General features: G+C 39.6%; 2 protein-coding genes across 3 annotated transcripts; one reads left to right on the forward strand and one right to left on the reverse strand.

Annotated features, from left to right (window-relative positions):
- Positions 1 to 1799: 1799 nt before the first annotated feature.
- On the reverse strand, positions 1800 to 15990 carry ssuh2rs1 (ssu-2 homolog, related sequence 1). Of its 2 annotated transcripts, XM_080445431.1 has the most exons (13): positions 15007 to 15990; positions 14670 to 14734; positions 12827 to 12931; positions 9341 to 9416; positions 8594 to 8723; positions 8444 to 8504; positions 7077 to 7198; positions 6918 to 6980; positions 6189 to 6271; positions 5561 to 5653; positions 4236 to 4341; positions 3094 to 3201; positions 1800 to 2819 (listed from the first exon to the last, which is right to left on the reverse strand). In XM_080445431.1, exons 1-13 carry the CDS (start codon positions 15030 to 15032, stop codon positions 2679 to 2681), a joined length of 1179 nt encoding a protein of 392 aa, XP_080301557.1. In that variant the 5' UTR covers positions 15033 to 15990; the 3' UTR covers positions 1800 to 2678. The 2 variants fall into 2 exon arrangements, with proteins under 2 accessions (XP_080301557.1, XP_080301558.1); XM_080445432.1 differs by lacking the exons at positions 14670 to 14734; positions 15007 to 15990 and adding an exon at positions 13380 to 13921.
- Positions 15991 to 16166: 176 nt separating this feature from the next.
- rpl32 (ribosomal protein L32) lies at positions 16167 to 20905 on the forward strand. Its single transcript, XM_080445434.1, has 4 exons — positions 16167 to 16226; positions 17328 to 17428; positions 18272 to 18453; positions 20722 to 20905. The coding sequence occupies exons 2-4, from the start codon at positions 17333 to 17335 to the stop codon at positions 20849 to 20851; spliced, it is 408 nt and encodes a 135-aa protein (XP_080301560.1). The 5' UTR covers positions 16167 to 16226; positions 17328 to 17332; the 3' UTR covers positions 20852 to 20905.
- The last annotated feature ends 812 nt before the right edge of the window (positions 20906 to 21717 follow it).

The raw sequence follows: 21717 nt of genomic DNA on the forward strand, positions 1-21717 counted from the left end.
AATTGTTTACATACAAAGCACCTCTGGCTGGCAAAATCGCTAACCCTTTCACTTTCCCACTTTCCCCTTGTGCCAAACACATTCATTATCCCCACTATCCCAAACCAGCAAGTAATACTATTTGAAATTTCATATAGGCTATTGACCTGTCTCATTTTCTGTTGGTGTTATATACCAACCAGCTACCACTGCTGCAATGCTATCCCATATTTTCTAACTCTAGAGAGTAGAGATGTATACCTGGCCAAAAAATCACTATAAGCATTATTCCCCTCAGATGGTATCAACTAACACTATACTGGCTCACGGACTAATGGCAGTAATGTCAAATTGTGTCTCTCCGGTAACATGGCTACTTATAGCCTATAAGTAGCCTACTTCTCAAACATTTATATTAGGCCTATAGCCTATTATTAGCCTTGTATCAAGACTGTCATAGATGTCTTTGATTGATTCTGACATAAATGCCTGAGTGTCAGAATCAATTACAAAAATCTAACAGTCTTGATTCAAAGCTATAGTGACCAAAACATCAAGCTCACCCGCTGGCGATTGGTATACTTGATCCATTTGTTTCTTGCCTGGAACCTAGAAAATGTAATGCAGAAAAGTTAGAATCTAACTGTTAGATGCTCATCAGCCTCCTCGACTCAAACGCAGGTTTAAATTAAACCAAAAGTGTCCCACTTTCCTTTCAGCACGTAAGGAAAAGTGGTGAGCCAGGCCCAGCCCTCAAGATGTTCTCTGCTGTTTTTCACTATTATTTCCTGTTGGCATATACCTTGTGGTTATGTGATGCCAAATTGTTACACCTTAAGTTCACCACATCCGGTACATCATGTTAGCTACTTTATGTTTAATCATCATGTTCATCTTCCTCATCATCATCATTCACATTTGTGTACATTTCTTCTAGGTCATCCTCGTCTGTCCCTTCTTCAGACAATACATCAATGAGGGCTTTGGGGATGACGTCTAGCCTGGTAAACCCTCCCTCCGGAAATCTCATTTGTAATGCAAATGAGATTTCCGGAGGGAGGGGGTTTACCAGGCTAGATGACGTCACCTTCAAACCATAGAGGCTCTAGCTAGTTTGCCATTTTCTGAGTTCAGATGAAACCCATAGTCAAGAGGTGATGGAAATTTGGCTTGTACTGCTGGCCTAGCGGTCTGGGCACTTAGGCTCTAAGGTAGCCTGACAGTGCATCGCGGGTCCACGTCCCGATCCCGACGATCTTTATTGCATTTTTCTCCCCATCTCTCTCTCCCTGTTTCCTGTCCATTTCCACTGTACGATATCAATTAAAGGCCCCAAAAATATCTTAAAACTTCCAGATACATAATTATCTGGAAGTTTACTCTTTTGATGTGGTGAAAGAGGACCCTCTTTCATGGTGGAAAAGTTGAGAGGTCAATCGAGGCTTGAGCCACACATTTTCTTCACCGTGATCTCTCTTGCCTCATCCACATGCTTCACTCGAGGACCAAAGCCGTATGAGGCGACAAGTGAACTCTTCAACACCAGTTAGCAAAAGCTCAAGTTCCAAATATTGTTGTTTTTAAAGCCTTATTATTGTCATACTTAGAAACCTTAAAACATTGTACAAACACTAAAGTTATGAAAACCAGAAGAATCTGTGATGAATATATTGCCTAAAGTCTATAACCTCAAGCTTATTTAATACATTTTTGTATTTCTTTCCTTTATTTTTTCAGTATTGTAACAGCATTCTGTCCTGTTATTTGTAATTGTAATTGCAAATTGATATTTTGTCAATATATAAAAAATAAAACATGGATGAAAAGATTCCCTTTTATTGAATGGTTAGTTCATGCTTATTATGCAACCAGTAAACTTTAAATGACACAAATACATGAGTGCAAAAATACAGAGAAGCACAAATATAAAACACTTAATTTCAGAATAGTATATTTGATTGACATTATTGTAACACTTGATGACTCCTGAAAGACAAATATAAAACTTTATTTGAAAAAAAGTAGCGTAATGATCGATATATTTTAAACACCTTATTACTCTTGAAAAATTACAAATACAATAATTTATTTCAAAATAGTGGCATATTGATTGTATACAGTATTTTCACATTTGATTACTCCAACAATTACAGGTAGGCAGTGGTGGAAAGTAGTATATGGACTCAAGTACTGTACTTAAGTACATATTTGAGGATTGTTTATGGGAGTATTTCAAATTTTCTACTCCACTACATCTCAGAGGCAAATATTGTACTTTTACTCCACTACAATTTTTTGAAAACTTTACTAGTAAAACAAACATTTACCACTTCAGCCCTATTTAAACTTTGACTATTTGAAAATAGCTCATCTACAAGCTCACAACGCATCATGATGCGACGCGTTGTGAGCTTGTAGATCACCTATTTTCAAAAGACTTTTACACATTTTAGACGGGCTATTATGCATAACTAGTGCTTTTACTTTTGGTACTATATGTATATATATATATATATATGTATGTATATTTTCATACCAATACCTTTTACTCAAGTAAATTGTGATTACCGGAAAAAAAAGTATTTCTGCATTGCAGTATTGATATGATATTAATTGACTTTTACTTCCAACAATTTCAAGAATACTTTTCCCACCACAGCAGGTAGGTCTGCAAACAAAGACACTAATGCCCAGTGTAGTTACATGACAGTGCAACAGCATGTGGCTGGATAATTGTCAGCATTAACTCGGAACTCATTCCCATAGACATAGTATACGTGAGAGCTGCTTTTCCAGTTGTAGGTCACCTTGGTGATGGGTATCAACTCGATAGTTTGACGCTGTAGACAAAAGGAGAATTATCAGTTCATTTTGCAACGTTTTCCCTGAGTTTAAAGATGTAAAAAGTGATATTTTTGGCTTAAAATAAGTGTTAAATAGCTCTAATTTCTCACAAGAATGATTGCTAAAGAAGAGTGTTACTCAACAAACACTCTAAAGTCTAAACTCTAAAGCAATGATTACTATCAGAATATAGAGCTTTAACATTTTTTTAACACTTGTGAACAAACAACAAAGTCGACCTGGCATGACGATTGAGGAAAACAGCTTTACCTGTTGTAGAATGCGTCCAGTTTGAGAGTACTTTCCCTGGTGTTCGCTGACCAGCCGTTCTGCGGCGCGCACCACTTGAGGGTCAGGGAATCCCATTACTGGATATACCTAAATCATATGGAGTATGATTCAATCCTTACTGTATATACCTAAATCATATGGAGCATGATTCAATCATTACTGGATATACCTAAATCATATGGAGTATGATTCAATCATTACTGGATATACCTAAATCATATGGAGCATGATTCAATCATTACTGGATACACCTAAATCATATGGAGTATGATTCAATCATTACTGGATATACCTAAATCATATGGAGCATGATTCAATCATTACTGGATATACCTAAATCATATGGAGTATGATTCAATCATTACTGGATATACCTAAATCATATGGAGTATGATTCAATCATTACTGGATATACCTAAATCATATGGAGTATTCAATCATTACTGGATACACCTAAATCATATGGAGCATGATTCAAGCATTACTGGATTAGAGCTCTTCACGGGCCCCCCCGACAGGACCCGAGACCCGCACGGGTCGGATCCGTGTTTTATCATAATCACTCGGTACCGGGTCTGAATCGGCGCTATTACCTCGGAACTCGGGTCTGTCCATCATTATGTGTAATACCCGAGTGGATCCGAGAAGACCTGTAGTATTCCTACTGTGTGTGTGTGTGTGTGCGTGGCTGCACTAATCGGGAGAGAAACGCAATGAAGTGCTGTTTAACTTGTGTGTGATGTTTTAGACAGACCTAGGATCAGGTTAGTGCAGCAGCGAGATGAATGGCTGTGCATCTTGTGTGATGATTATGGTTGGTGATGATTATGGTTGGTTTAGGATCCGATTACTACAGCGCAAAAAACTAAGTTGGTGGTGCGCAATGCCTACTGTAATAGCTCAAAATTCAACATGTCTTCTGCCCAAACATACTTTCTGTATTAACTCAGCAGTAGATATTTCAGCGCTCGTGCGGGGTACCCAGGTTCCAATCCCAAGTAGAACATGAAAGTTATGGACTGCAGCTTATTTATTTATTTTTACGAACCAAAAGACATGACCACCACTAAATCCTCCACATGCTTCCTTCTGAATATACAGTAAATCAAAGCATCTCTCACCAGGTACTGGGAGTCTTTGAACATCTCCTTTCCAGACACCTTGCTGAGGTTGGCCACCTGCAGACCACTTGACTGCTCCACAACATAGTCATCTTTGTTGTTTTTCCTGGGGGAATGTATATACAAAAAAAAACACACATTAAAAGCATGTTTTATAACAGGGGCCTTCAACGTTTTTTCAGGCCAAGGACCCCCTAGCTGAGAGAGAGATGAAGCAGGGACCCTCCCTCACTACATACTGTATAACATTATGTTGCAGAGTAAACCTTTTCATAGATAGCTAGTTAGTGTTGGATTCATGTTAATGTGCATTTTCAGACAGTTAACCACTTAATTAACCCTCAATACTTAGAAAACTTGTACTTGATCTGCTCTTTTCCCCCCTACACCAAACCTTTTTGCTGAAGATAGCCGATCTACAAGCTCACAACGCCTCACAGCGCGAGGCGTCGTCAGCTTGTAGATCTGCTATTTTCGACTAATGTTTCGGCGAAAGTTCCTATCACACAAACATTTGGTGACCCCCCTGTAGTAACTCTGAGGACCCCCTAGGGGTCCCGGACCCCCTGTTGAAGACCCCTGTTTTATAATATCCACCACCACAAAGGACCACGGTCTTCGTGGCACTGTGTAGACGGCCTAGTATTATACGTTGCATTAAAGGTATCATGACATTCATTTTCACTTTTTTTATTTTCAATGTTTTATTTGGGGTTTTATGACCTCAATTACACCCAAAAAAACCTGAACTTAGAACATTCAGTGGATTTTCTGTGGTCTGGGGTTTTCTGAATAATTAGGCTGAAAAGTAATCTGAGCTTGGCCCTTCGACAGTGAGGTCACAGTCGATTAATCCCGCCCACTCTCCTCCTCGCCCCTCCCCTCCCCTATCCTTTCCTTTGGGGGGGCGGAGCAGAGGCGATGATTGACAGGCAAAATCCCTCACCAGCGACACCCGCAGGCAAAGATTTCTTTTTTCATTGCAGTTGAAAAGGCTTTAGAAATGTGAGAGAAAAACACCTGCCATGGATCACTGGAATGGAATTTTCACTTAAAACTTTTTGTACACTTTTGAAGGACCAGGACAAAGACTTTGAATGTGGTGTAAAAGTGAATGTCATTAAACCTTTAAGCCTAAGTTATACTGGTTGTGCATAGTGTCGTGCAGCAAAAAAATAGCCAATCTTAAAGCTCACAGCGTGTCACAACGTGAGCTTATCGATCTGCTATTTCTGGCGGCACAACACCGGCGCGAAACCAAGTATAACTGAGGCTTTTTTTATTCATATCAAGCTCTGTTAAAATGAATCATGAAGGTACTACACCATGTCACGGTCAGGTCTATGAAGACCAGCAGTTGTCGTTTTCCACGGCATGTATTGCACTCTTTGGAGCCGTGGCCGTGGCACCAAGTGCAGCTGTAACACACAAAACAAACTTTAAAGGACAGCTTTGTTTTTTACAACCAAGGTTTATATTTTAGCTTGTAATTAAAGTAAATAAAAGATGAGTGTTTTTTTTACATTTTCATTTACTGCTTTCTATAGCTTTAGCAATTTTCGCAATCTTTTTTACAGTGGGCGGGCGCATTCGGGCAGGTGGCTAAATGTCTTTTTTTTACACAATAAAAAAGGTCCTGTGGTCTTTGATGGCCAGATGTGGGTTATTGGGGGCTAGAAGAGCTACTGTAAATAATAATAAAGAAATCGACGGGTTATTGTGTAAAGAAAATACATATTTAGCCACCGCCCACTGTAAAAAAGATCGCAATATTGTTAAAGCTATAGAAAGCAGTAAATGAAAAAGAATTAACACTCATCTCTTAGTTACTTTTATTACAAGCTAAAATATAAACCTTGGTTGTGAAAAAAACAAAGTTGTCCTTTAACAACCTGATTAAAAGGCCAAACAAAGCCAAAGATGTCATCGATGCGATCAGGCTCAGATACGTACTTTTCTCTCCCCCTGCCGCTACAGTGACTGCATCGATCATCTCTCATGCGGTAACCGGACCCGTTGCACACCCAGCACACTTTCTGATGGACACAAGAAATCACAAAGGCTTTGTTAAAGGGATAGTTCACCCCCAAAATGACTTTTCTTCCTATCAATTACACACCTCATGAAGAATTGAATTCATGGAGATTTTTTGTTTTTTGTCGCATTCCTGAGCCAATAATCTGATGACCGGCGGTAGGAGACACAAAGTGTCAACTTTGAGTCTCCTACCGGAAACATTAGCAGGAATGCGACAAAAACAAGAAAAATCTCCATGAATTTAAGGCTTCATGGTGTGTGTAATTGATAGAAAATAAGATTTTTTTGGGGTGATCTATCCCTTTAAGACTGCGAACAAATCCAAATTACTTTAATTAATCCAACAGAGTAATGCTTTATTGTACGACGGTGACACAGTGTCTTTCCCGAACAGCTTTAGAAGTCAGATTTGACTCAGATTTGACTCAGATTTAAAACCGCCTAGGAGCGGGGTTCAAATTTGAATGGCAAATTCTCTCATAAGCCATCCTAGGGTTTCTTAACCTCAACCGCACAACAACAATCTGTCACCTCTTTCCCATGGAAAATATTTCTATATTGCAGTATTGATACTTTTACTTGAGTAAAATATCTGAGTACTTTTTCCACCATTGCCCATAGCAAACGTTTCATAAAGTGACTTACGTTCCCAGCACCAGCACAGTGTTCACACGGCAACCTCCCCATCCCCATACAGTCATGGCAGTTCTGGAGATGAGATGTTTACATCAGAAACACATGTTTAGCGAAAGAAAACCTTGTAAATATATTGTTATATCATTTTGGAATGTGGACTTGCGTTACCTTCACTGAGGAAGTGTTAGGAACCTTGATGACCTGCTTGTCGTCGTGGAAGAATTGGGGGGATTTGGCAGCGATGGCCCAAGGTCCTGGAGGTGGCTGGGTGTGGGCATCCACTTGCTGGCCTGGACAAAGACATTGTGTATTTTATTGGTACTGAACAGCCATATACATAACAGAGAGAGAGGACAGATCCCCCAAAAAATCTATCAACATTTTAAAACGAGTGCTTTCAGTTCCTGAACTGTCAGTACACTATCCTATTTGTTTTAATCATCATTTTATTCCATGTCAGTCAGATACAGCTTTTACATGCTGGAAGGAAAAGGATCCGATAACCTTTTCAGATCTATACATAAATAACTACTTTGCATCATTTACTGAGCTGAAAGAAGCATTTTCTCTTCCACATTCCCACTTTTGTTGTTGTTTACAAGTTAGACATTTTGTTCAAAATAATTTCAATAATATTGAAAACTTACCTCAGGAGCACTGTTTTTATGCTTTACTGAAACAGCATCCTAATTCTAAACACCTAATATCCAAATTTGTCTCACTGTTTTCTAAATTGTCTATTCCGTCAACAAATCATATCAAGTCCTCATGGGAGGCTGATATTGGTGTGGAACTGTCTGATGAGATCTGGAGCGAGGGTTTGAAGAGGATTCACTCGGGCTCAGTCAATGCCAGATTGCAGCTTGTCCAGTTCAAAGTCATGCACAGATTACATTACTCTAAGGTTAAAATGAATAAAATGTATTCAACTGTTTACGATACTTGTGACAGATGCAACATGTCCAATCAAAACTTCCTGGTCCTGCCCAAGGATTGTTTTATTCTGGCAAAACATTTTTGCTTGGTATAGCAGAGCATATGGTTTTCATATCGAACCTGATGCATTAACTGCCTTGTTTGGTTGCTCCGAAGCTTTTCTTGCTCTGCCGTAAGCTTGGTACACTTGTAGCAAAGAGAATTATTTTAACAGAGTGGAGGACCTCCATCGCTCCTTGTTTTACTAGATGGCTTAATGAGTTTGTATCACTGATACATCTGGAGAGGCTGCGTTGCAACAAACAGGACAGTTTAGCAACATTTGAATACATCACGGGTCATCTCAACTCTGTTGTGTGACTGCTCTGTTTTGTACTGGCCCAATTGTTAATGTGTCCAACTGTTGTATTCTATTTCCCTATACAGTACCTCATTATGATAGGTTAATTACTCATATTTAACATGCATTATAGTCTGGCGCTTTTGTCTTATTGTTATGTCTTGTTGATGCCATGTCTTATAAAAAACTAATACAAATTAAAAATAATAATAAAAAAGAAGACAGATCCCAGTGTGATCCATTGGTTGATATACTGTACCATGGTATGGCTCATGACTCCACGCCGTAGATCTCACCTCGGAGAACGTTTCCAGGCGAAACTTTTAAAGATAAAGTGGTAAAAAAGAAATGAGTGGTTTGTTTGAAGTCACGCATCATCAACTAACTTACAGTCCTTCCGTATGCCTACCCTGTATGTATTGAATGCCTCCATGTTGGTTATCACTCCATCCTTTGCTGGTGACTTGTTCCAGCAGCAGTGACTGGAGGCAAACAGGACAAAGGCCTCCCGTGCGGTATCTTCAGTTATAGATGGAATACTACCAACGATGACATGACATAATAACACATATATTATATATTCTTCATGCCAAGTCAAAAAGCTATGGTACTGTGTGGGTCTCATATTCTTAAATACATCCAAGGACAACATTTTAGCAATGATTAATGATGTGATGTGTAACTGATAACATCACATTATAGCAGGGGTGTCAAACTCGCATTTTGGAGCCAACATTTTTACAGCATAAAGTGAGTTTCATTATCCTTACAGAGCAAGGGATAAACTGTATTCAGTTTAAACTAGATTCACTTACTAAATATCATTTTGAAATTGAATTGTTCTACTTTCAAATGGTTTATTGAGGCATTATTTATTTGATCTCTCATACCAAATGTCTTGTAGCCTGCAACTGTAATATCAATCTTCTTAATAATAAACTCCATTTTTAAAGTGATATACTATAGTTATTGCAGTGACTGAGACAACAGGTTGGAAAACAAAGCCAGTGACAGCTATGTAAGTGAACGCACGAGCACGCATGCGTGTCCGCAACTGGTCGGGGCCCTCGGCAAGTCACCTTTCGCCCAATGCGGCCCTCACTCCAAAATTAGTTTGACACCCCTACATTATAGCATGAAATCGTTTGAGCCGTACTTCCACTGTTGAGGAGTGGGCCCAGGCTCAGGCTGAGGAACAGGATAGGCAGGCATGGGAGGAGGCACAAATCCACCTGCAACAGGTAAGGCAAGAAGCACAAACATAGATTACAAAGGGGCGCTCAGTGGAACACACGCCCCCCAATAACAATAGGCTACTTATGCCCGAGTTATACTTTGTCAGCTTCACAGACCGAAAGTAGCCGACCTATAAGCTCACTACGCGTTGCGTGCATCCACAACACATTGTGAGCTTTTAGATGGGCTATTTTCGGTCAACAAAGCCGTCGTACAAAGGAGCATGAACTAGGCATTACAATCACGCAGTAGTCAGAGACGTAATTTCAGAAAAAATAGGGGGGGGGGGGAAATAAGTTAACACTTAAGCCTCATGTCCAAAATAGCAAAAAATACACAGAAGCGTCTATTTTAAAAACTGCGTCTACCTGCGGCCACTGAGAAACAATACTATATTTTCTGCTCTGGTCTGAGTCTGATCACCATCCATATAGACCCCTTAATAACTTAACTCCCGCCCAATGGTCTCGTCCCTGACTTAAAGACAATGTCCAAATATTTACCTGGTCACATGGGCTGTCTTTCAATCTCTATGTACCCAGGTAACCTACCCTTGGAACGGGTTGTTGGCTTTCTCTGAGCGCGTGAGTTAGAAGTACATATTACTCAAACCTGTGTCTTTGATGTTTTTTTTTATTATACTAACATTACAATACGAACATACAACACACTTCAGCCTAGTGTTAAAGTACCATCACTATGGAAAGTCAGTCAGTACCACAAGTCAGTACAAGACCCCTAAGTCAGTCTAACTAGTACTGTAGGCTCACATTCTACTAGGTTTAGCCTAATCAGGTTCAGGTATAGGTAATAAAACTGCAGTCTTATCCGCGCCCAAGCCAAATGTCGAATCTGACTTGCTTTGCCAAGACCCTGAGCCTTTATACTGTTTCAGTGGCCTCACCAAGGAAGCCGCCTCAGACTCCAGGGAGGAGTGACAAACATTTCCCACAAGGCATTGGGGTCTAGTACCTTCCAAGTTACAGTGAGTGATCTAATCATGCCCTTCTGAGCATTTCAAGACCCTCCAATCTACTACTCGTTAATCATTTCACTGGCCTTTTGTCTTAAGAGTGGCAACACAGTACCCTAGCTCTGTGCTGTGATAGTGACCATTGTTCTCCAGCTCCTTTATCTGACCTAATCAATTAACACTCTCCTGTTTCTCTCATGCATATCCTCTTGCTGTGGATCTGAGGCCACAGTGTGGCCCTTACAATCTGCGTATATTTTTACCTTTCCAACTAAACTTTAGTTTATACAATTTAACTAAGCAGAAAATACACACATATAACATGGCAATAATTATACGCAAACTTCCCTGCTGAAAAGCTCGGATAATTCTACAGACAACGTATGAACCTGGAGGTGCTACAGTTATAAGAAGGGGAGGGGGCAGGGGGGCTCCCTCATTCTACTGGCCTGCTCGCAAAAATCTATTTGACCTTAACCTTACAGTGTACACTTTTTGTGTCACTTGTTAAATCCTCAAATGACTCTTACGAGACAACCTGTCTAACTCCTCTGTCTATAGAGAAATGTGCTGATGCTCCCCCAGCCCTAAACAACTCTCATCTTATGCCTACAACCTGGAGCAACTCTGTGTTTGTCCTAAGTCTAGTAGTCACACAGAAAAGAGATTTAATTTTTTTTGCTACTTTCAGTATCATACTAAGTTAGTACATACATACATTACATTTCATCAGCTACATTCTCTATCTATGTGGGGTGTGAACATGTTTGTCAGTTGTGTCTGCCGCAGTGTGGAGATCCGTTCAGCTTACATCAGGGGTGCCGCTCCTTCTTTTTAAGAAAAGCCCTACTTAGGTCCGTTCACTTACTAACTAAGAAGAAAATGGGAATCAAAGGAGGACTTTTCCACACTCTTTGTTAGCTCAGTAATATAATACACACAAATCAAACCAAAGCTAAACTTTTCAGAGCGTGAAGTCTACGACCAAAAGTGTGAGAATGTTCACAGAGTAGGCAGGGAGCCTCTTAAATACTAAAGATAGATCGGGACCACAACCGGTGCAAGGAAATCTTATCTTCCCCAAAACCCCTTCCCCTTGAGGTCACGTCTCTCGTCACAGAACGCATGTGTTTACCACAGGATAAACACATGGGTGGCAGGAAATCAAGTACCTTGGCCTCATTCTCACTGATAAACTCCATGATGTGGTGCACATACAAGAAAGGTAGCATGCGGAGGCTTAAAGTGGCCAACAATGATGCCCTGAGGATACTACTTAAGGTCCCTAGATGGCATAGTGCCAGTCACCTGTTTGTAACATGTGGAATCCACACATGTGAGGCTCTCTTAAGGCACTCTACTGTATGTATGGATTAATGTCTCGCCTGGATGAGTCCTGGAACAGTATTATTGAGGATATAGTCAATCCTGAGAAGAGCTGTCTCCGGTACTCGTCCAGGCTGCGTGTTTTTTTTATTGTTTAATTTGTTGTGTGATGTTGACGATTTGTATGTACTCTAAGCCAAGGACCCCCTGTGTGTCTGGAATAAAGTTTGAATTGAATTGAATATATGAGGCTACCTCTATATGAGGTAGCACGTACTGTAGCAGCAACCTCCAGCAACTGAATCAAACAAATTTTGACTCACTCCTATAAGGCATGCAATTGAATTTAAAGTTAGTATATATATATTTTGTTAAGTTAGTACCAACATGGATTGCACCTTTTTGCCTGACGTAGTCTTCAGAGACCAACTACTACAGTACAAAGCTCGACGGTGTGACTGTTTCACTTGCATTTGTGACTAAAATAGAAGTGTGCAAACTTTAAAATGTATTTAGGATCACATGTGTAAATAATAGTATTACCTGTCTCTATCATTATTATTATTATCAAAAAGTAAAATTGAAAAATGGAAATGACTACAATGCTCATTTTCTGCACTATCGATACTGGATGCACTTTCTCGCTCGGTTAGGGTTAGGGTTTGGAATAAGGTTAGCTTCAAGGCATAATTTTTACTGAGGTTAGGGTTTGGAATAAGGTTAGCTTCAAGGCATAATTTTACTGAGGTTAGGGTTTGGAATAATCACAGCGACTACTGGCCAATCACACACGCACATGCACGCACATGCATGCACACGCGCACGCACGCACGCACGCACACACGCACACACACACACACACACACACACACACACACACACACACACACACAGGGGTGAAAACAAACTACCCTTGCTGTATACCCTTGCTCTCAATCGGATAAGACATGTTTGTTGTCGCAGAGACCTGCTGTGTCTGTAGACAATCTCAAAATGCTTTCCTTCCTCCTTCACAAAGGAAAGCAGTCAGAGGCCATTGCAGGCCAATAGGAAGGGAAACTGTGGAATTACAGTAGAATAGCATTGCTGTACTGTACTGTACTGTACCTCCGCCCCCAGCCAGCGTTCCTTCATAGCCAGGCACGGTGTCAAACATACTGGCAGGAGGAGCGCTGGGACCATTCATGTCTGCCGTGGGTGGGGCATAGATGGCTGTCAGAAACAAAACAAGACAAACCAGTTCAGTCAGTGGGGAAAGTCTTTTCGGAGGGAGAAAATGTGTTCAATAACCACGGTTACACACATGATCTAAAATGCCGTAAAATAAAACAGATAACATCTCATCCCTGGCATGCCCTACTGTCCATAGATAGATAAGATCTGAGTTTACATTAAAATGTGAAGACATACATTGTGAGAGCACACTGACTTGAGAACAGTTTTGTTTTGTTTGTTTAAAATGCTCTGTATGTGCACACACACTCACACACCCAAGAACACTTTCATAGATAATTAAACACAGCTGGCTGGACTTTACACTCATCACAATGCAAGAGTTGTTTACTTGATTTAACTCTATGGTAATTTGTTTTAAGTTATAACTACAATCATGATCAATACAAGCACTGCACAACAAAATGTATATTTAAGAGTGACTTACCTTGTGACTCCATAGGATTATACATTGTATTTCTTGCTAAGCCCAACCCAAACTAATCTTAAGTATTAAAGAATGAGCCTAAATTATCCTAATTCTAACATGGGTAAGCTCTATCAACGAGACTTTCTGAAGTAGGCTACACCCACAGCCAGATAAACTAATCTATAACACTGTGAGACCGATGTCCGTGGTGTCGAAATCTACAGTATTTTACAAATAGTTTCCACTGCTGAAATCACAGCCAGCCGGATCTGAAAGTAAATATTCCAACATGTCTTGTCACAGGAAAGCAAAAGCTACAGCACACCGCCCACAGGAAAAGCATTAGAAATACTGTAGCCATGGATACACGGTCGTCTGTCACGACCGTCATGGATGAACTTCAACTTGGTGTTTGCACTTTCTTCATTTACGGCCCGTACATCTTCATAAAAGTTCAAATGTCAAATATAAAGTTCAAACGCCATGGCCACGGATGTTACAATTATTTACGGGCCCTCAAAAGTACCCGTATCTTCCGTATCGTTTAATATAAAAGCATGTTAATCCTATCGGTGGCCATTTTCTCATAGTTATGTATCAGAGTGCAATACACCTCCCAACCGATAGGATAGTTTAAAGCATAATACGGAGAATATGGCTAAAAATGTATTAAAATCTTTTGAAAATAGCAGATCTACAAGCTCACAATACATGGCATCACGACGCATTGTGAGCTTGTAGATCGGCTATTTTCAAATAGCCGAAATGGATAGGGCTGAAGTGGTTAATGTATGTTTTGTAATAATCCAAATCTACAATGTAACTAGCAATTCAAGTTTTCAAATAATTGTAGTGGAGTAAAAAGTGCAATATTTGCCTCTGAGATGTAGTGGAGTAGAAGTAAAAGTATTGAAATTGGAAATACTCCACTAAAGTAAAAACATACCTCAAAATGGTACAGTACTTGAGTACATGTACTTCACATCACTGCCGCCCACAGGAAAGCATGGTGAACTGTACGTGATCTACAGTAAGTAACTTAGAATGTACAAGAGATGGCATGTCCTGGAGCAACCCGGATCACTGGATTTCTGGTCTACACGATCACAACAATGCCACAGGTTCGAATCCATCCCATGAACAAACATTATCTCATGACTTAAGTCAATTAGCCGCGTTTTGGTTTTAACCTACCACACTTGAATGATTAAACACGAGTTTAAGAGTAAGTGATCTATTCTTTAATGTCTAATAGGCTACATGTTATTACGAATATAAAATATATTTTGGTCAAATAAAATAACTTACCAGGATTCATCCCGGCCGTTGGCATGTATCCAGGATTTGCAGTTCCATAATAAGCATTCTGTCCACTGTGTAAAGTAATGGAAAACAATGTTGAGAAATAATGCTATATAATATGTCCATCAACATAAAGGTTTGAGAATTAGGCTACTATAAGGTATAAGTAGCCTACTTCTCAAACCTTTATGTTAAGCCTATAGCCTACTATTAGCCTCGTATCAAGACTGTCTGAGATGTCTCTGATCGATTCTGACTGTGACATAAATGCCAGAATGTCAGAATCAATTAAATAAATCTAACAATCTTGATAAGGCTTTAAGTGTCCAAAAATCAAGCTCACCCTTTGGTGATTGGTACTTGATCCATTTTTTCCCCTTGGCTGTTAAATGTAACTCAGAAAGGTTAGATGATGCTGATCAGGATCCTCGTCTCAAACGCACGTTTCTATGAAAATCGAAAGTGTTCCGCTATGCTTTCAGTCCGTATGGTCAGGTGATGAGAATGACAGATTGCACTTTGATCCATTCAGTGACCTCCCCGTTAATTACTTCTTCTTTAGAAAAACTAACACCCACCACAATGTTAACACATTAACAGACCTCATGACCTGTAATTTACTCATTTATAATTTATAAGCCATAATTAACCTAAAGCAGGAAGTGCGCAGTTGCAGTGGTGGAAAAAGTACTCACATTTATTTAGCCCTGAAACACATGTATGAACATCAACCTGGTGTTTGCACTTTGTTCATTTACAACCCGTACATCTACATAAACGTTCAAATTTCAAATATAAGGTGTTGGCCTTATGGCCACGGATGTTACAATTATGTACGGGCTCTCAGAAGTACCGGTATGTTCCGTATTTTTCAATAAAAAGCATTTTAATCCAATTGGTGGCCATTGTCTCCATATTTTCGCCATATGCTTTCAACTACGTGACCCTATCGGTTGGGAGGTGTATTGCACTTTGATACATTATAACTCTATGAAAATATGGCCACCAATCGGATTAAAATGCTTTTTATTGAACAATACAGAATATACAGGTAATTCTGAGGACCCGTGCATAATTGTAACATCCGTGACCGTGAAGTAAGCACTTTATATTTGAAATCTGAACGTTTATGTAGATGTACGGGCTATAAATGGAGAAAGTACAAACACCAGGTTGAAGTTCATCCACGTCGTGTGTGATCCATGGCTAGCCAGCGCAGCTGTAAAAAGAAAATATCTTGACTACAAGTGAAAGAGTACTGTTGTATTGCCTATAATATGTAATTTCATATATTGTATTTAAGTCCCCAATAAATTACAGCAACAACATTAATCTGGGTCCGGGTACTAAAGTATAATTCGGGTCCTGCTGATTTCCTGTTATTGTGCACTTTTTTTTACAGACCAAACGAACGAAACCTAAGACAGAAACTACACTTCTGACTTTCCGTTGCCTCAAGACCGCCAGTGAACTCCATTACCCATAACGGAGTGCAACACCAGCGGAAGTCCTTTTCTTTCCTTCCGCCGTCTTGAGAGTCCCTTTTTGGATTTACATCGGCGGGTGAGTTGTACAAATCTATTCCCATCCGTCAAAATAAACATTTAATCTGACCATAACAACATCGCTGTGTAATCTTAATCATGTCCTGCCAACATTATGCTGTAAATTATCTATTTAATCGTTATGTGTGCCCTGCTGTGGCCAGTTTATCGAGATGCTGCTTCGGAGCGCCTACAACCCATGTAGTGTTTTAGTAATGGCCTACTCCGACCGCGACGTGTGCTTTTTTGTACTGTTTATTACGAACGTCGTTCTTATCGTTTTCCTTTTTCTCTGTTATTTCTATTGGTGGGTTGGTGACAAGTACAGCGTGAGTTCTGTTAAAGCTTTCGCGTTGATTTGCGCATAGCATTTAACATGGCTAGTAGTCGTTGTGGTTAGCATAGCTGCTACAGCTGACTGACTGCAGTGAACAGCCTGTTGTCTCTATAGTGAATTATATTATACCTGTGCTGATTTGGTTAGTAAACCATAAACCAGCTGTCTACCAGTGTACTGTGCACCTGGTTCAGTTACTGTATCCTAGTAAACCACTAACCAGGTGTATCTCTACCTACAGTATGTAATGTACACACAGGTCCACTCCATACTAGGTTAATTCATTTACACAGGACGTCACTGTCACCTGCCATTAGCTAACTTCATACAAATACAAAGTTGTTTAAAGGTGCTGTAACCTGTAAGTGATGTAGTTACAGCTCTATATTCTGAAATATTTGCTGTATAGTGATGGTAACCCTGTGTCTCCAGCTCTTTAATAAACTGACCAGTCAAGTTTGATACAATCACATTTTAGTGTTGCAATTCCAATTTTGTCAGATCACTGCTTAATCATTACCAATTTAACCTTATATCCTGTATGAGTTCTGTTTCTCTCTTGATTGGAGGAAATTGGTATCCCGACCTGAAAATGTATTTTCTGTTGACTCATAAGAGCTGGAGAGACAGGGAGACCCCTGTTACTGAACAAACAATATAACAATGATTACTATTGAAATAGAGCTGTTTAACACTTAATTTTACAAAGAAAATCACTTACTGCATCTTTAATGTTATGTTCTAGTAATTGCTAATGACATCTGCTTTCCTCTCTGTCTGCAGTCACCATGGGAGCCCTCAGACCCCTCACTAAACCCAAGATCGTAAAGAAACGGACCAAGAAGTTCATTCGCCATCAGTCTGACAGATATGTCAAGATCGCGGTAAGTCTGTGTGAACATGCATGATGACAACCATATATTTTATTGATATATCTATTGAAGTGGGGAAGCTAATTCCTCATTATCTTGGAATTGCCAACAACACAAACCATGTACACATCTGTCTATTCTAACATGGACACATACAGTACCACTACCTGCTGCTACATTTATTGTCTATATCTACACTGCCCAAAAAAAGAAAGGGAACACTTTGATCCCTTAATTCTTTTGAGTTTTCATGAACTGTGTACATACTGCTAACACAAACTGCTCAAAAGAATTAAGGGATCAAAGTGTTCCCTTTATTTTTTTGAGCAGTATATATTAGATCCGTTTCCATCCTGTCTAGGGCTGGCACGATTACAAATTGAAGTTGACGATCAATTGTCATTCAAATAATTGAGATTAACGATTTTAATTGTGTTTGGCATTGAACATTGGAACATGTGAATACACATTTTATATCTGTATTCAATTAAAAAAATGCACAGGACAGATATGACATAACTTGAACATACCAAGAAATGATTGACATATTTAATAATTGCATACATTTGTGACGCGTTGTAAGCTTGTAGATCAGCTATTTCAGCTTTTTTTTTAAATCACAAATGTGTGAACATTTTTCAACATGGAAACGATTATGACGATTATGCAAAATAATATAATTGCGACTATCTCAAATGATTGCGATAGTCGATTATGTAATAATTTTGACAGGCCTAATCCTGTGTCTTTGGACTTGCTCTTCCTCTCCTCCTCAAGAAGGCTTCAAATTTATAGAGCGTTCACCCATCTTTAAACCTGTAATGTGACAAACGTTTATTCTGATTCTGCCAACAGAAAAGCTGGCGTAAACCCAGGGGTATTGACAACAGGGTCCGCAGGCGGTTCAAGGGTCAGATGCTGATGCCCAACATCGGTTATGGTAGCAACAAGAAGACCAAACACATGCTGCCAACTGGCTTCAAGAAGTTCCTGGTGAACAACCTCAAGGAGCTTGAGGTCCTGATGATGTGCAACAAGTAAGGGCCTGTACACACTGCAGGAGATTAGGTTCGATATTGCTGTCGCCAACATTTTTTGGCGCTCGCCGACAAAACCTCCCGATCTGACGCAGATCGGCCTTTGATCTGCGAGATAATGCTCGCTGTGTGTGTGAAAGGCACCGCGAGACGATATGGGCGCGATAATCCGCTCTGCGACGGCTTTCCGACCGTTTTCAGATAACTACCATGTTAGATATTCAGCTCTGTCTGGGACAGGACAGCAGACAATATCATACAATATGAACGGGGCTGCGACCACCTTGCGAGGAGATGCACGCTACAGCCAATGAGAGCACATTACAGCCACCGTGGCTAGGGGGGCGTCGCTGGATCTGACCACAACAAACAGTCCCTACCGCAATATTACCGTCCAGTCCTGTATTAAGTTAACATTATAAAACAAAATGAGAGAGTGAGCGAGCCTGGTGGGCTGTTTATTTTAGAGGAATTGTACAGAGAGAGAGAGAGAGAGACACACAGATACATAGAGTCAAGGACCCCCTAAATATGTATTTGGCCGCGGACCCCCATCTCAAAATATTTTGTTCCAGGGACCCCCAGAAGCAAAGATTTGAGTTCAAATGTATATATAAGATTTGCACACATATTATGTGATTTTTCAAAGATTGCAAATCTACAAGCTCATAGCGCGGCACTCGGCGCTGCGCTATGAGCTTTTATATCTGCCAATTTTGAAAAGCCAAAGAAATCAAAAAATGACACACAGATGCGTTCCTGGTCTTAATGCGTTCAACCACTCAAGGTTTATTTTATATTTAGTCTTACGTGCGTGGTAAAGATGGCAGATCTGATCTACCAGCTCACAGCGCATAATAGATCGCTAGTCCAAAATGCCAGATGGGAAGTGTTTAACTTTCAGCAAAATGAATATTGATGAAGTTTTAAATGAAGTCAAAACTGTCACAATCTGCTGGCCAATTTCAGGCAAATGGTAATGGGTGTCTGAGGTATTCTAAAATATCAGGGGAAAACAATCATTGTGAAAATAGAGTCAGTAATGCACAAGATTGATCAAAACCTCTGCAATTGTACATATAATCTGCGTTAGGGCTTTTGTGGAGTCATAAGGCTTTGCAAGCAGGAGTAAGAAAGTTGATTACGTTAGTCATTTAGCAGACTCTTTTATCCAAAGCAACTTTACTATAATAAGTGCATTCAACATAGGTAAGGAAGGAAACTACTAATCTCCAGAAGTCTAATCTCCAGATGCTGTGTGCAAATTGATATGGTTGATGACAATCTAAATTCAGCGAAAGGCCTAAAACTGTGAATGTAAAAAAACAGCATCACAGAACTAAGTTTTGCACAGTCCTTCAATTGGGTATGGTAGCAGGATTGGTTTTCAAAGAAGTGGGCTGGGTGTTGGTTTGTTAGTGCCGTTTTCTTCCAGTGTCCAAGCCTGTTAATTGAATTTAGATTTCACTACACTTATTAGTAGGCGGTCTCTGATGGTATGACAACATGAGACTAGGTGAGATAGATCATGTCCTAGAGGTGTTGGTTGTTTATTTGTTACAGTTGGTTTAATTGGTAATGTATGAACGGTCTTGTCTGTAGATACAATGCTAACTTCAAAAAAGTTATTTAGTGAGTTTTGTGACTGAGGATGAAGCCCAAGAAATAACTTTTGTACAGTGTTCAGATCCTGGTCTCAGTTGAAAGCTTCTTAAAATTCAGCTAAATTCCTCATTTAGTAGGGCTGCAACACTCAATCAAACTCATTTTGGTTATAAAAAAATTATCGATCATTGAAAATGGCAAAAAACAGCATGTCTACAAGCTCACAAAAACATTGCATCGCAACTTGTGAGCTTGTAGATCTGCGTGTTGTGAGTTGGTAGATTGTTTGTTAATAAGAGACCTCATTGTACAGCTGACATGAGGCTATGAATATTCTGAACATAATGCTAATTACTGAGCAATATCACTGGTAATGCCTGTGAATTCTGATGTAGAGTTATGTCCCACGACCCACAGTAGGGCAGAGTGCTTTTTTTTAGTTTTATTTCAGAATTTAAGTGTTCAGACAGTTGTTATATAATATAAATGCTAATTTCTGTCATACTCATTTTCAGTTCCTGTCAGTGTCCTGCTGTGCCTTTTTCCTTTAGTAATAGAAAAAACACACTCTGAAGTTGACTGTATTTATCATGAAGATGGAGATTAATGTGAAGAACCAAACGTTTCTGTAATGCTTAATGGCCCTCTTTTCTGTCTCTGCAGGACCTTCTGTGCCGAGATCGCCCACAATGTCTCCTCCAAAAACAGGAAGCTGATAGTGGAGAGGGCAGCACAGCTGGCTATCAAGATCACAAACCCCAATGCCAGACTGCGCAGCGAGGAGAACGAGTGATCTGGCTTAATTATTTTCACAATAAACAAAAAAAACGTCTTTAAAAATGTCAAACTGCTTACAGATTGTTATTTTTTCCATACGTCATTGTTAGTTTGTGATATTGCACATTGTTGTGTTATCTGGGGATACGGCTAAATGCTTTTACCCAGGTCTTGAGAACTGAAGAATTAAAATACAGTCATGGAAGTGAAATGAATAAATTATTTTCTTTAAGGTGAGCCAGACTGCTGCTTCCAGATGGCTGGTTGTTGATACAGAACATGAGCAACAAAGTGTCTTTATAGCATACACATAAATTACAATTGCCTTACCCCAAAGCTGTTATAAATAAAGAACTCCATGGTAATATTTTAAGCTATGCTTAACCAATTATATCTGAAACTTAAATGTTACTCCTAAGGCATCAGAGATACTGGAGAGCAACTTAACGGTTACTCTACACATGGTTTGATGACACGAAGTCATATTGTGATATGTAAACGGACATCAGTAGACATGTTTATGCATACATATTTAAATATAAAAGATAACATTGCCAGATCTTCTTTATAACCACTGGAAACTTAGATACTTTGAATACTTTATTAGACAAATGTAGACAGCACAAGGTACAGTCAGACATTTGGGCTAAAAGGATAACACAAAGGGGGATCTTCTATACTTGGTTGTCTCTTTTTTCTTTCCTCCAACACAAAATTATTCACTGAAAATGGCCAATCTGCAAGCTCACAATGCACGTGAGCTTCTAGATGTGCCATTTTTGCAGAATGTTAGTCCCTGATTGAATTGGGATGCTACTAGGGTTCAAGTGGTTTCAACTTGATATTTTCAACAACTTGAAATATTGTGTTGCCTCGCAGTGA

The sequence above is a fragment of the Gymnoscopelus braueri genome (assembly GCF_963280865.1).
Source record: "Gymnoscopelus braueri genome assembly, chromosome: 12".
In the NCBI taxonomy this organism is placed as follows: domain Eukaryota; kingdom Metazoa; phylum Chordata; class Actinopteri; order Myctophiformes; family Myctophidae; genus Gymnoscopelus; species Gymnoscopelus braueri.

Bases quoted from the DNA above. Each gene is read 5' to 3' on its own strand.
- ssuh2rs1 (XM_080445431.1), bottom strand. From the start codon at position 15,032: ATGGATCAAGTACCAATCACCAAAGG. The intron at 14,735-15,006 runs GTGAGCTTGATT...TACTTTACACAG, and splicing joins CAAGTACCAATCACCAAAGG to TGGACAGAATGCTTATTATG. The intron at 7,199-8,443 runs GTACAGTATATC...GTCTTTGTCCAG, and splicing joins GAGTCATGAGCCATACCATG to GCCAGCAAGTGGATGCCCAC.
- rpl32 (XM_080445434.1), top strand. From the start codon at position 17,333: ATGGGAGCCCTCAGACCCCTCACTAAACCCAAGATCGTAAAGAAACGG. The intron at 17,429-18,271 runs GTAAGTCTGTGT...TTCTGCCAACAG, and splicing joins ACAGATATGTCAAGATCGCG to AAAAGCTGGCGTAAACCCAG. The intron at 18,454-20,721 runs GTAAGGGCCTGT...CTGTCTCTGCAG, and splicing joins GTCCTGATGATGTGCAACAA to GACCTTCTGTGCCGAGATCG.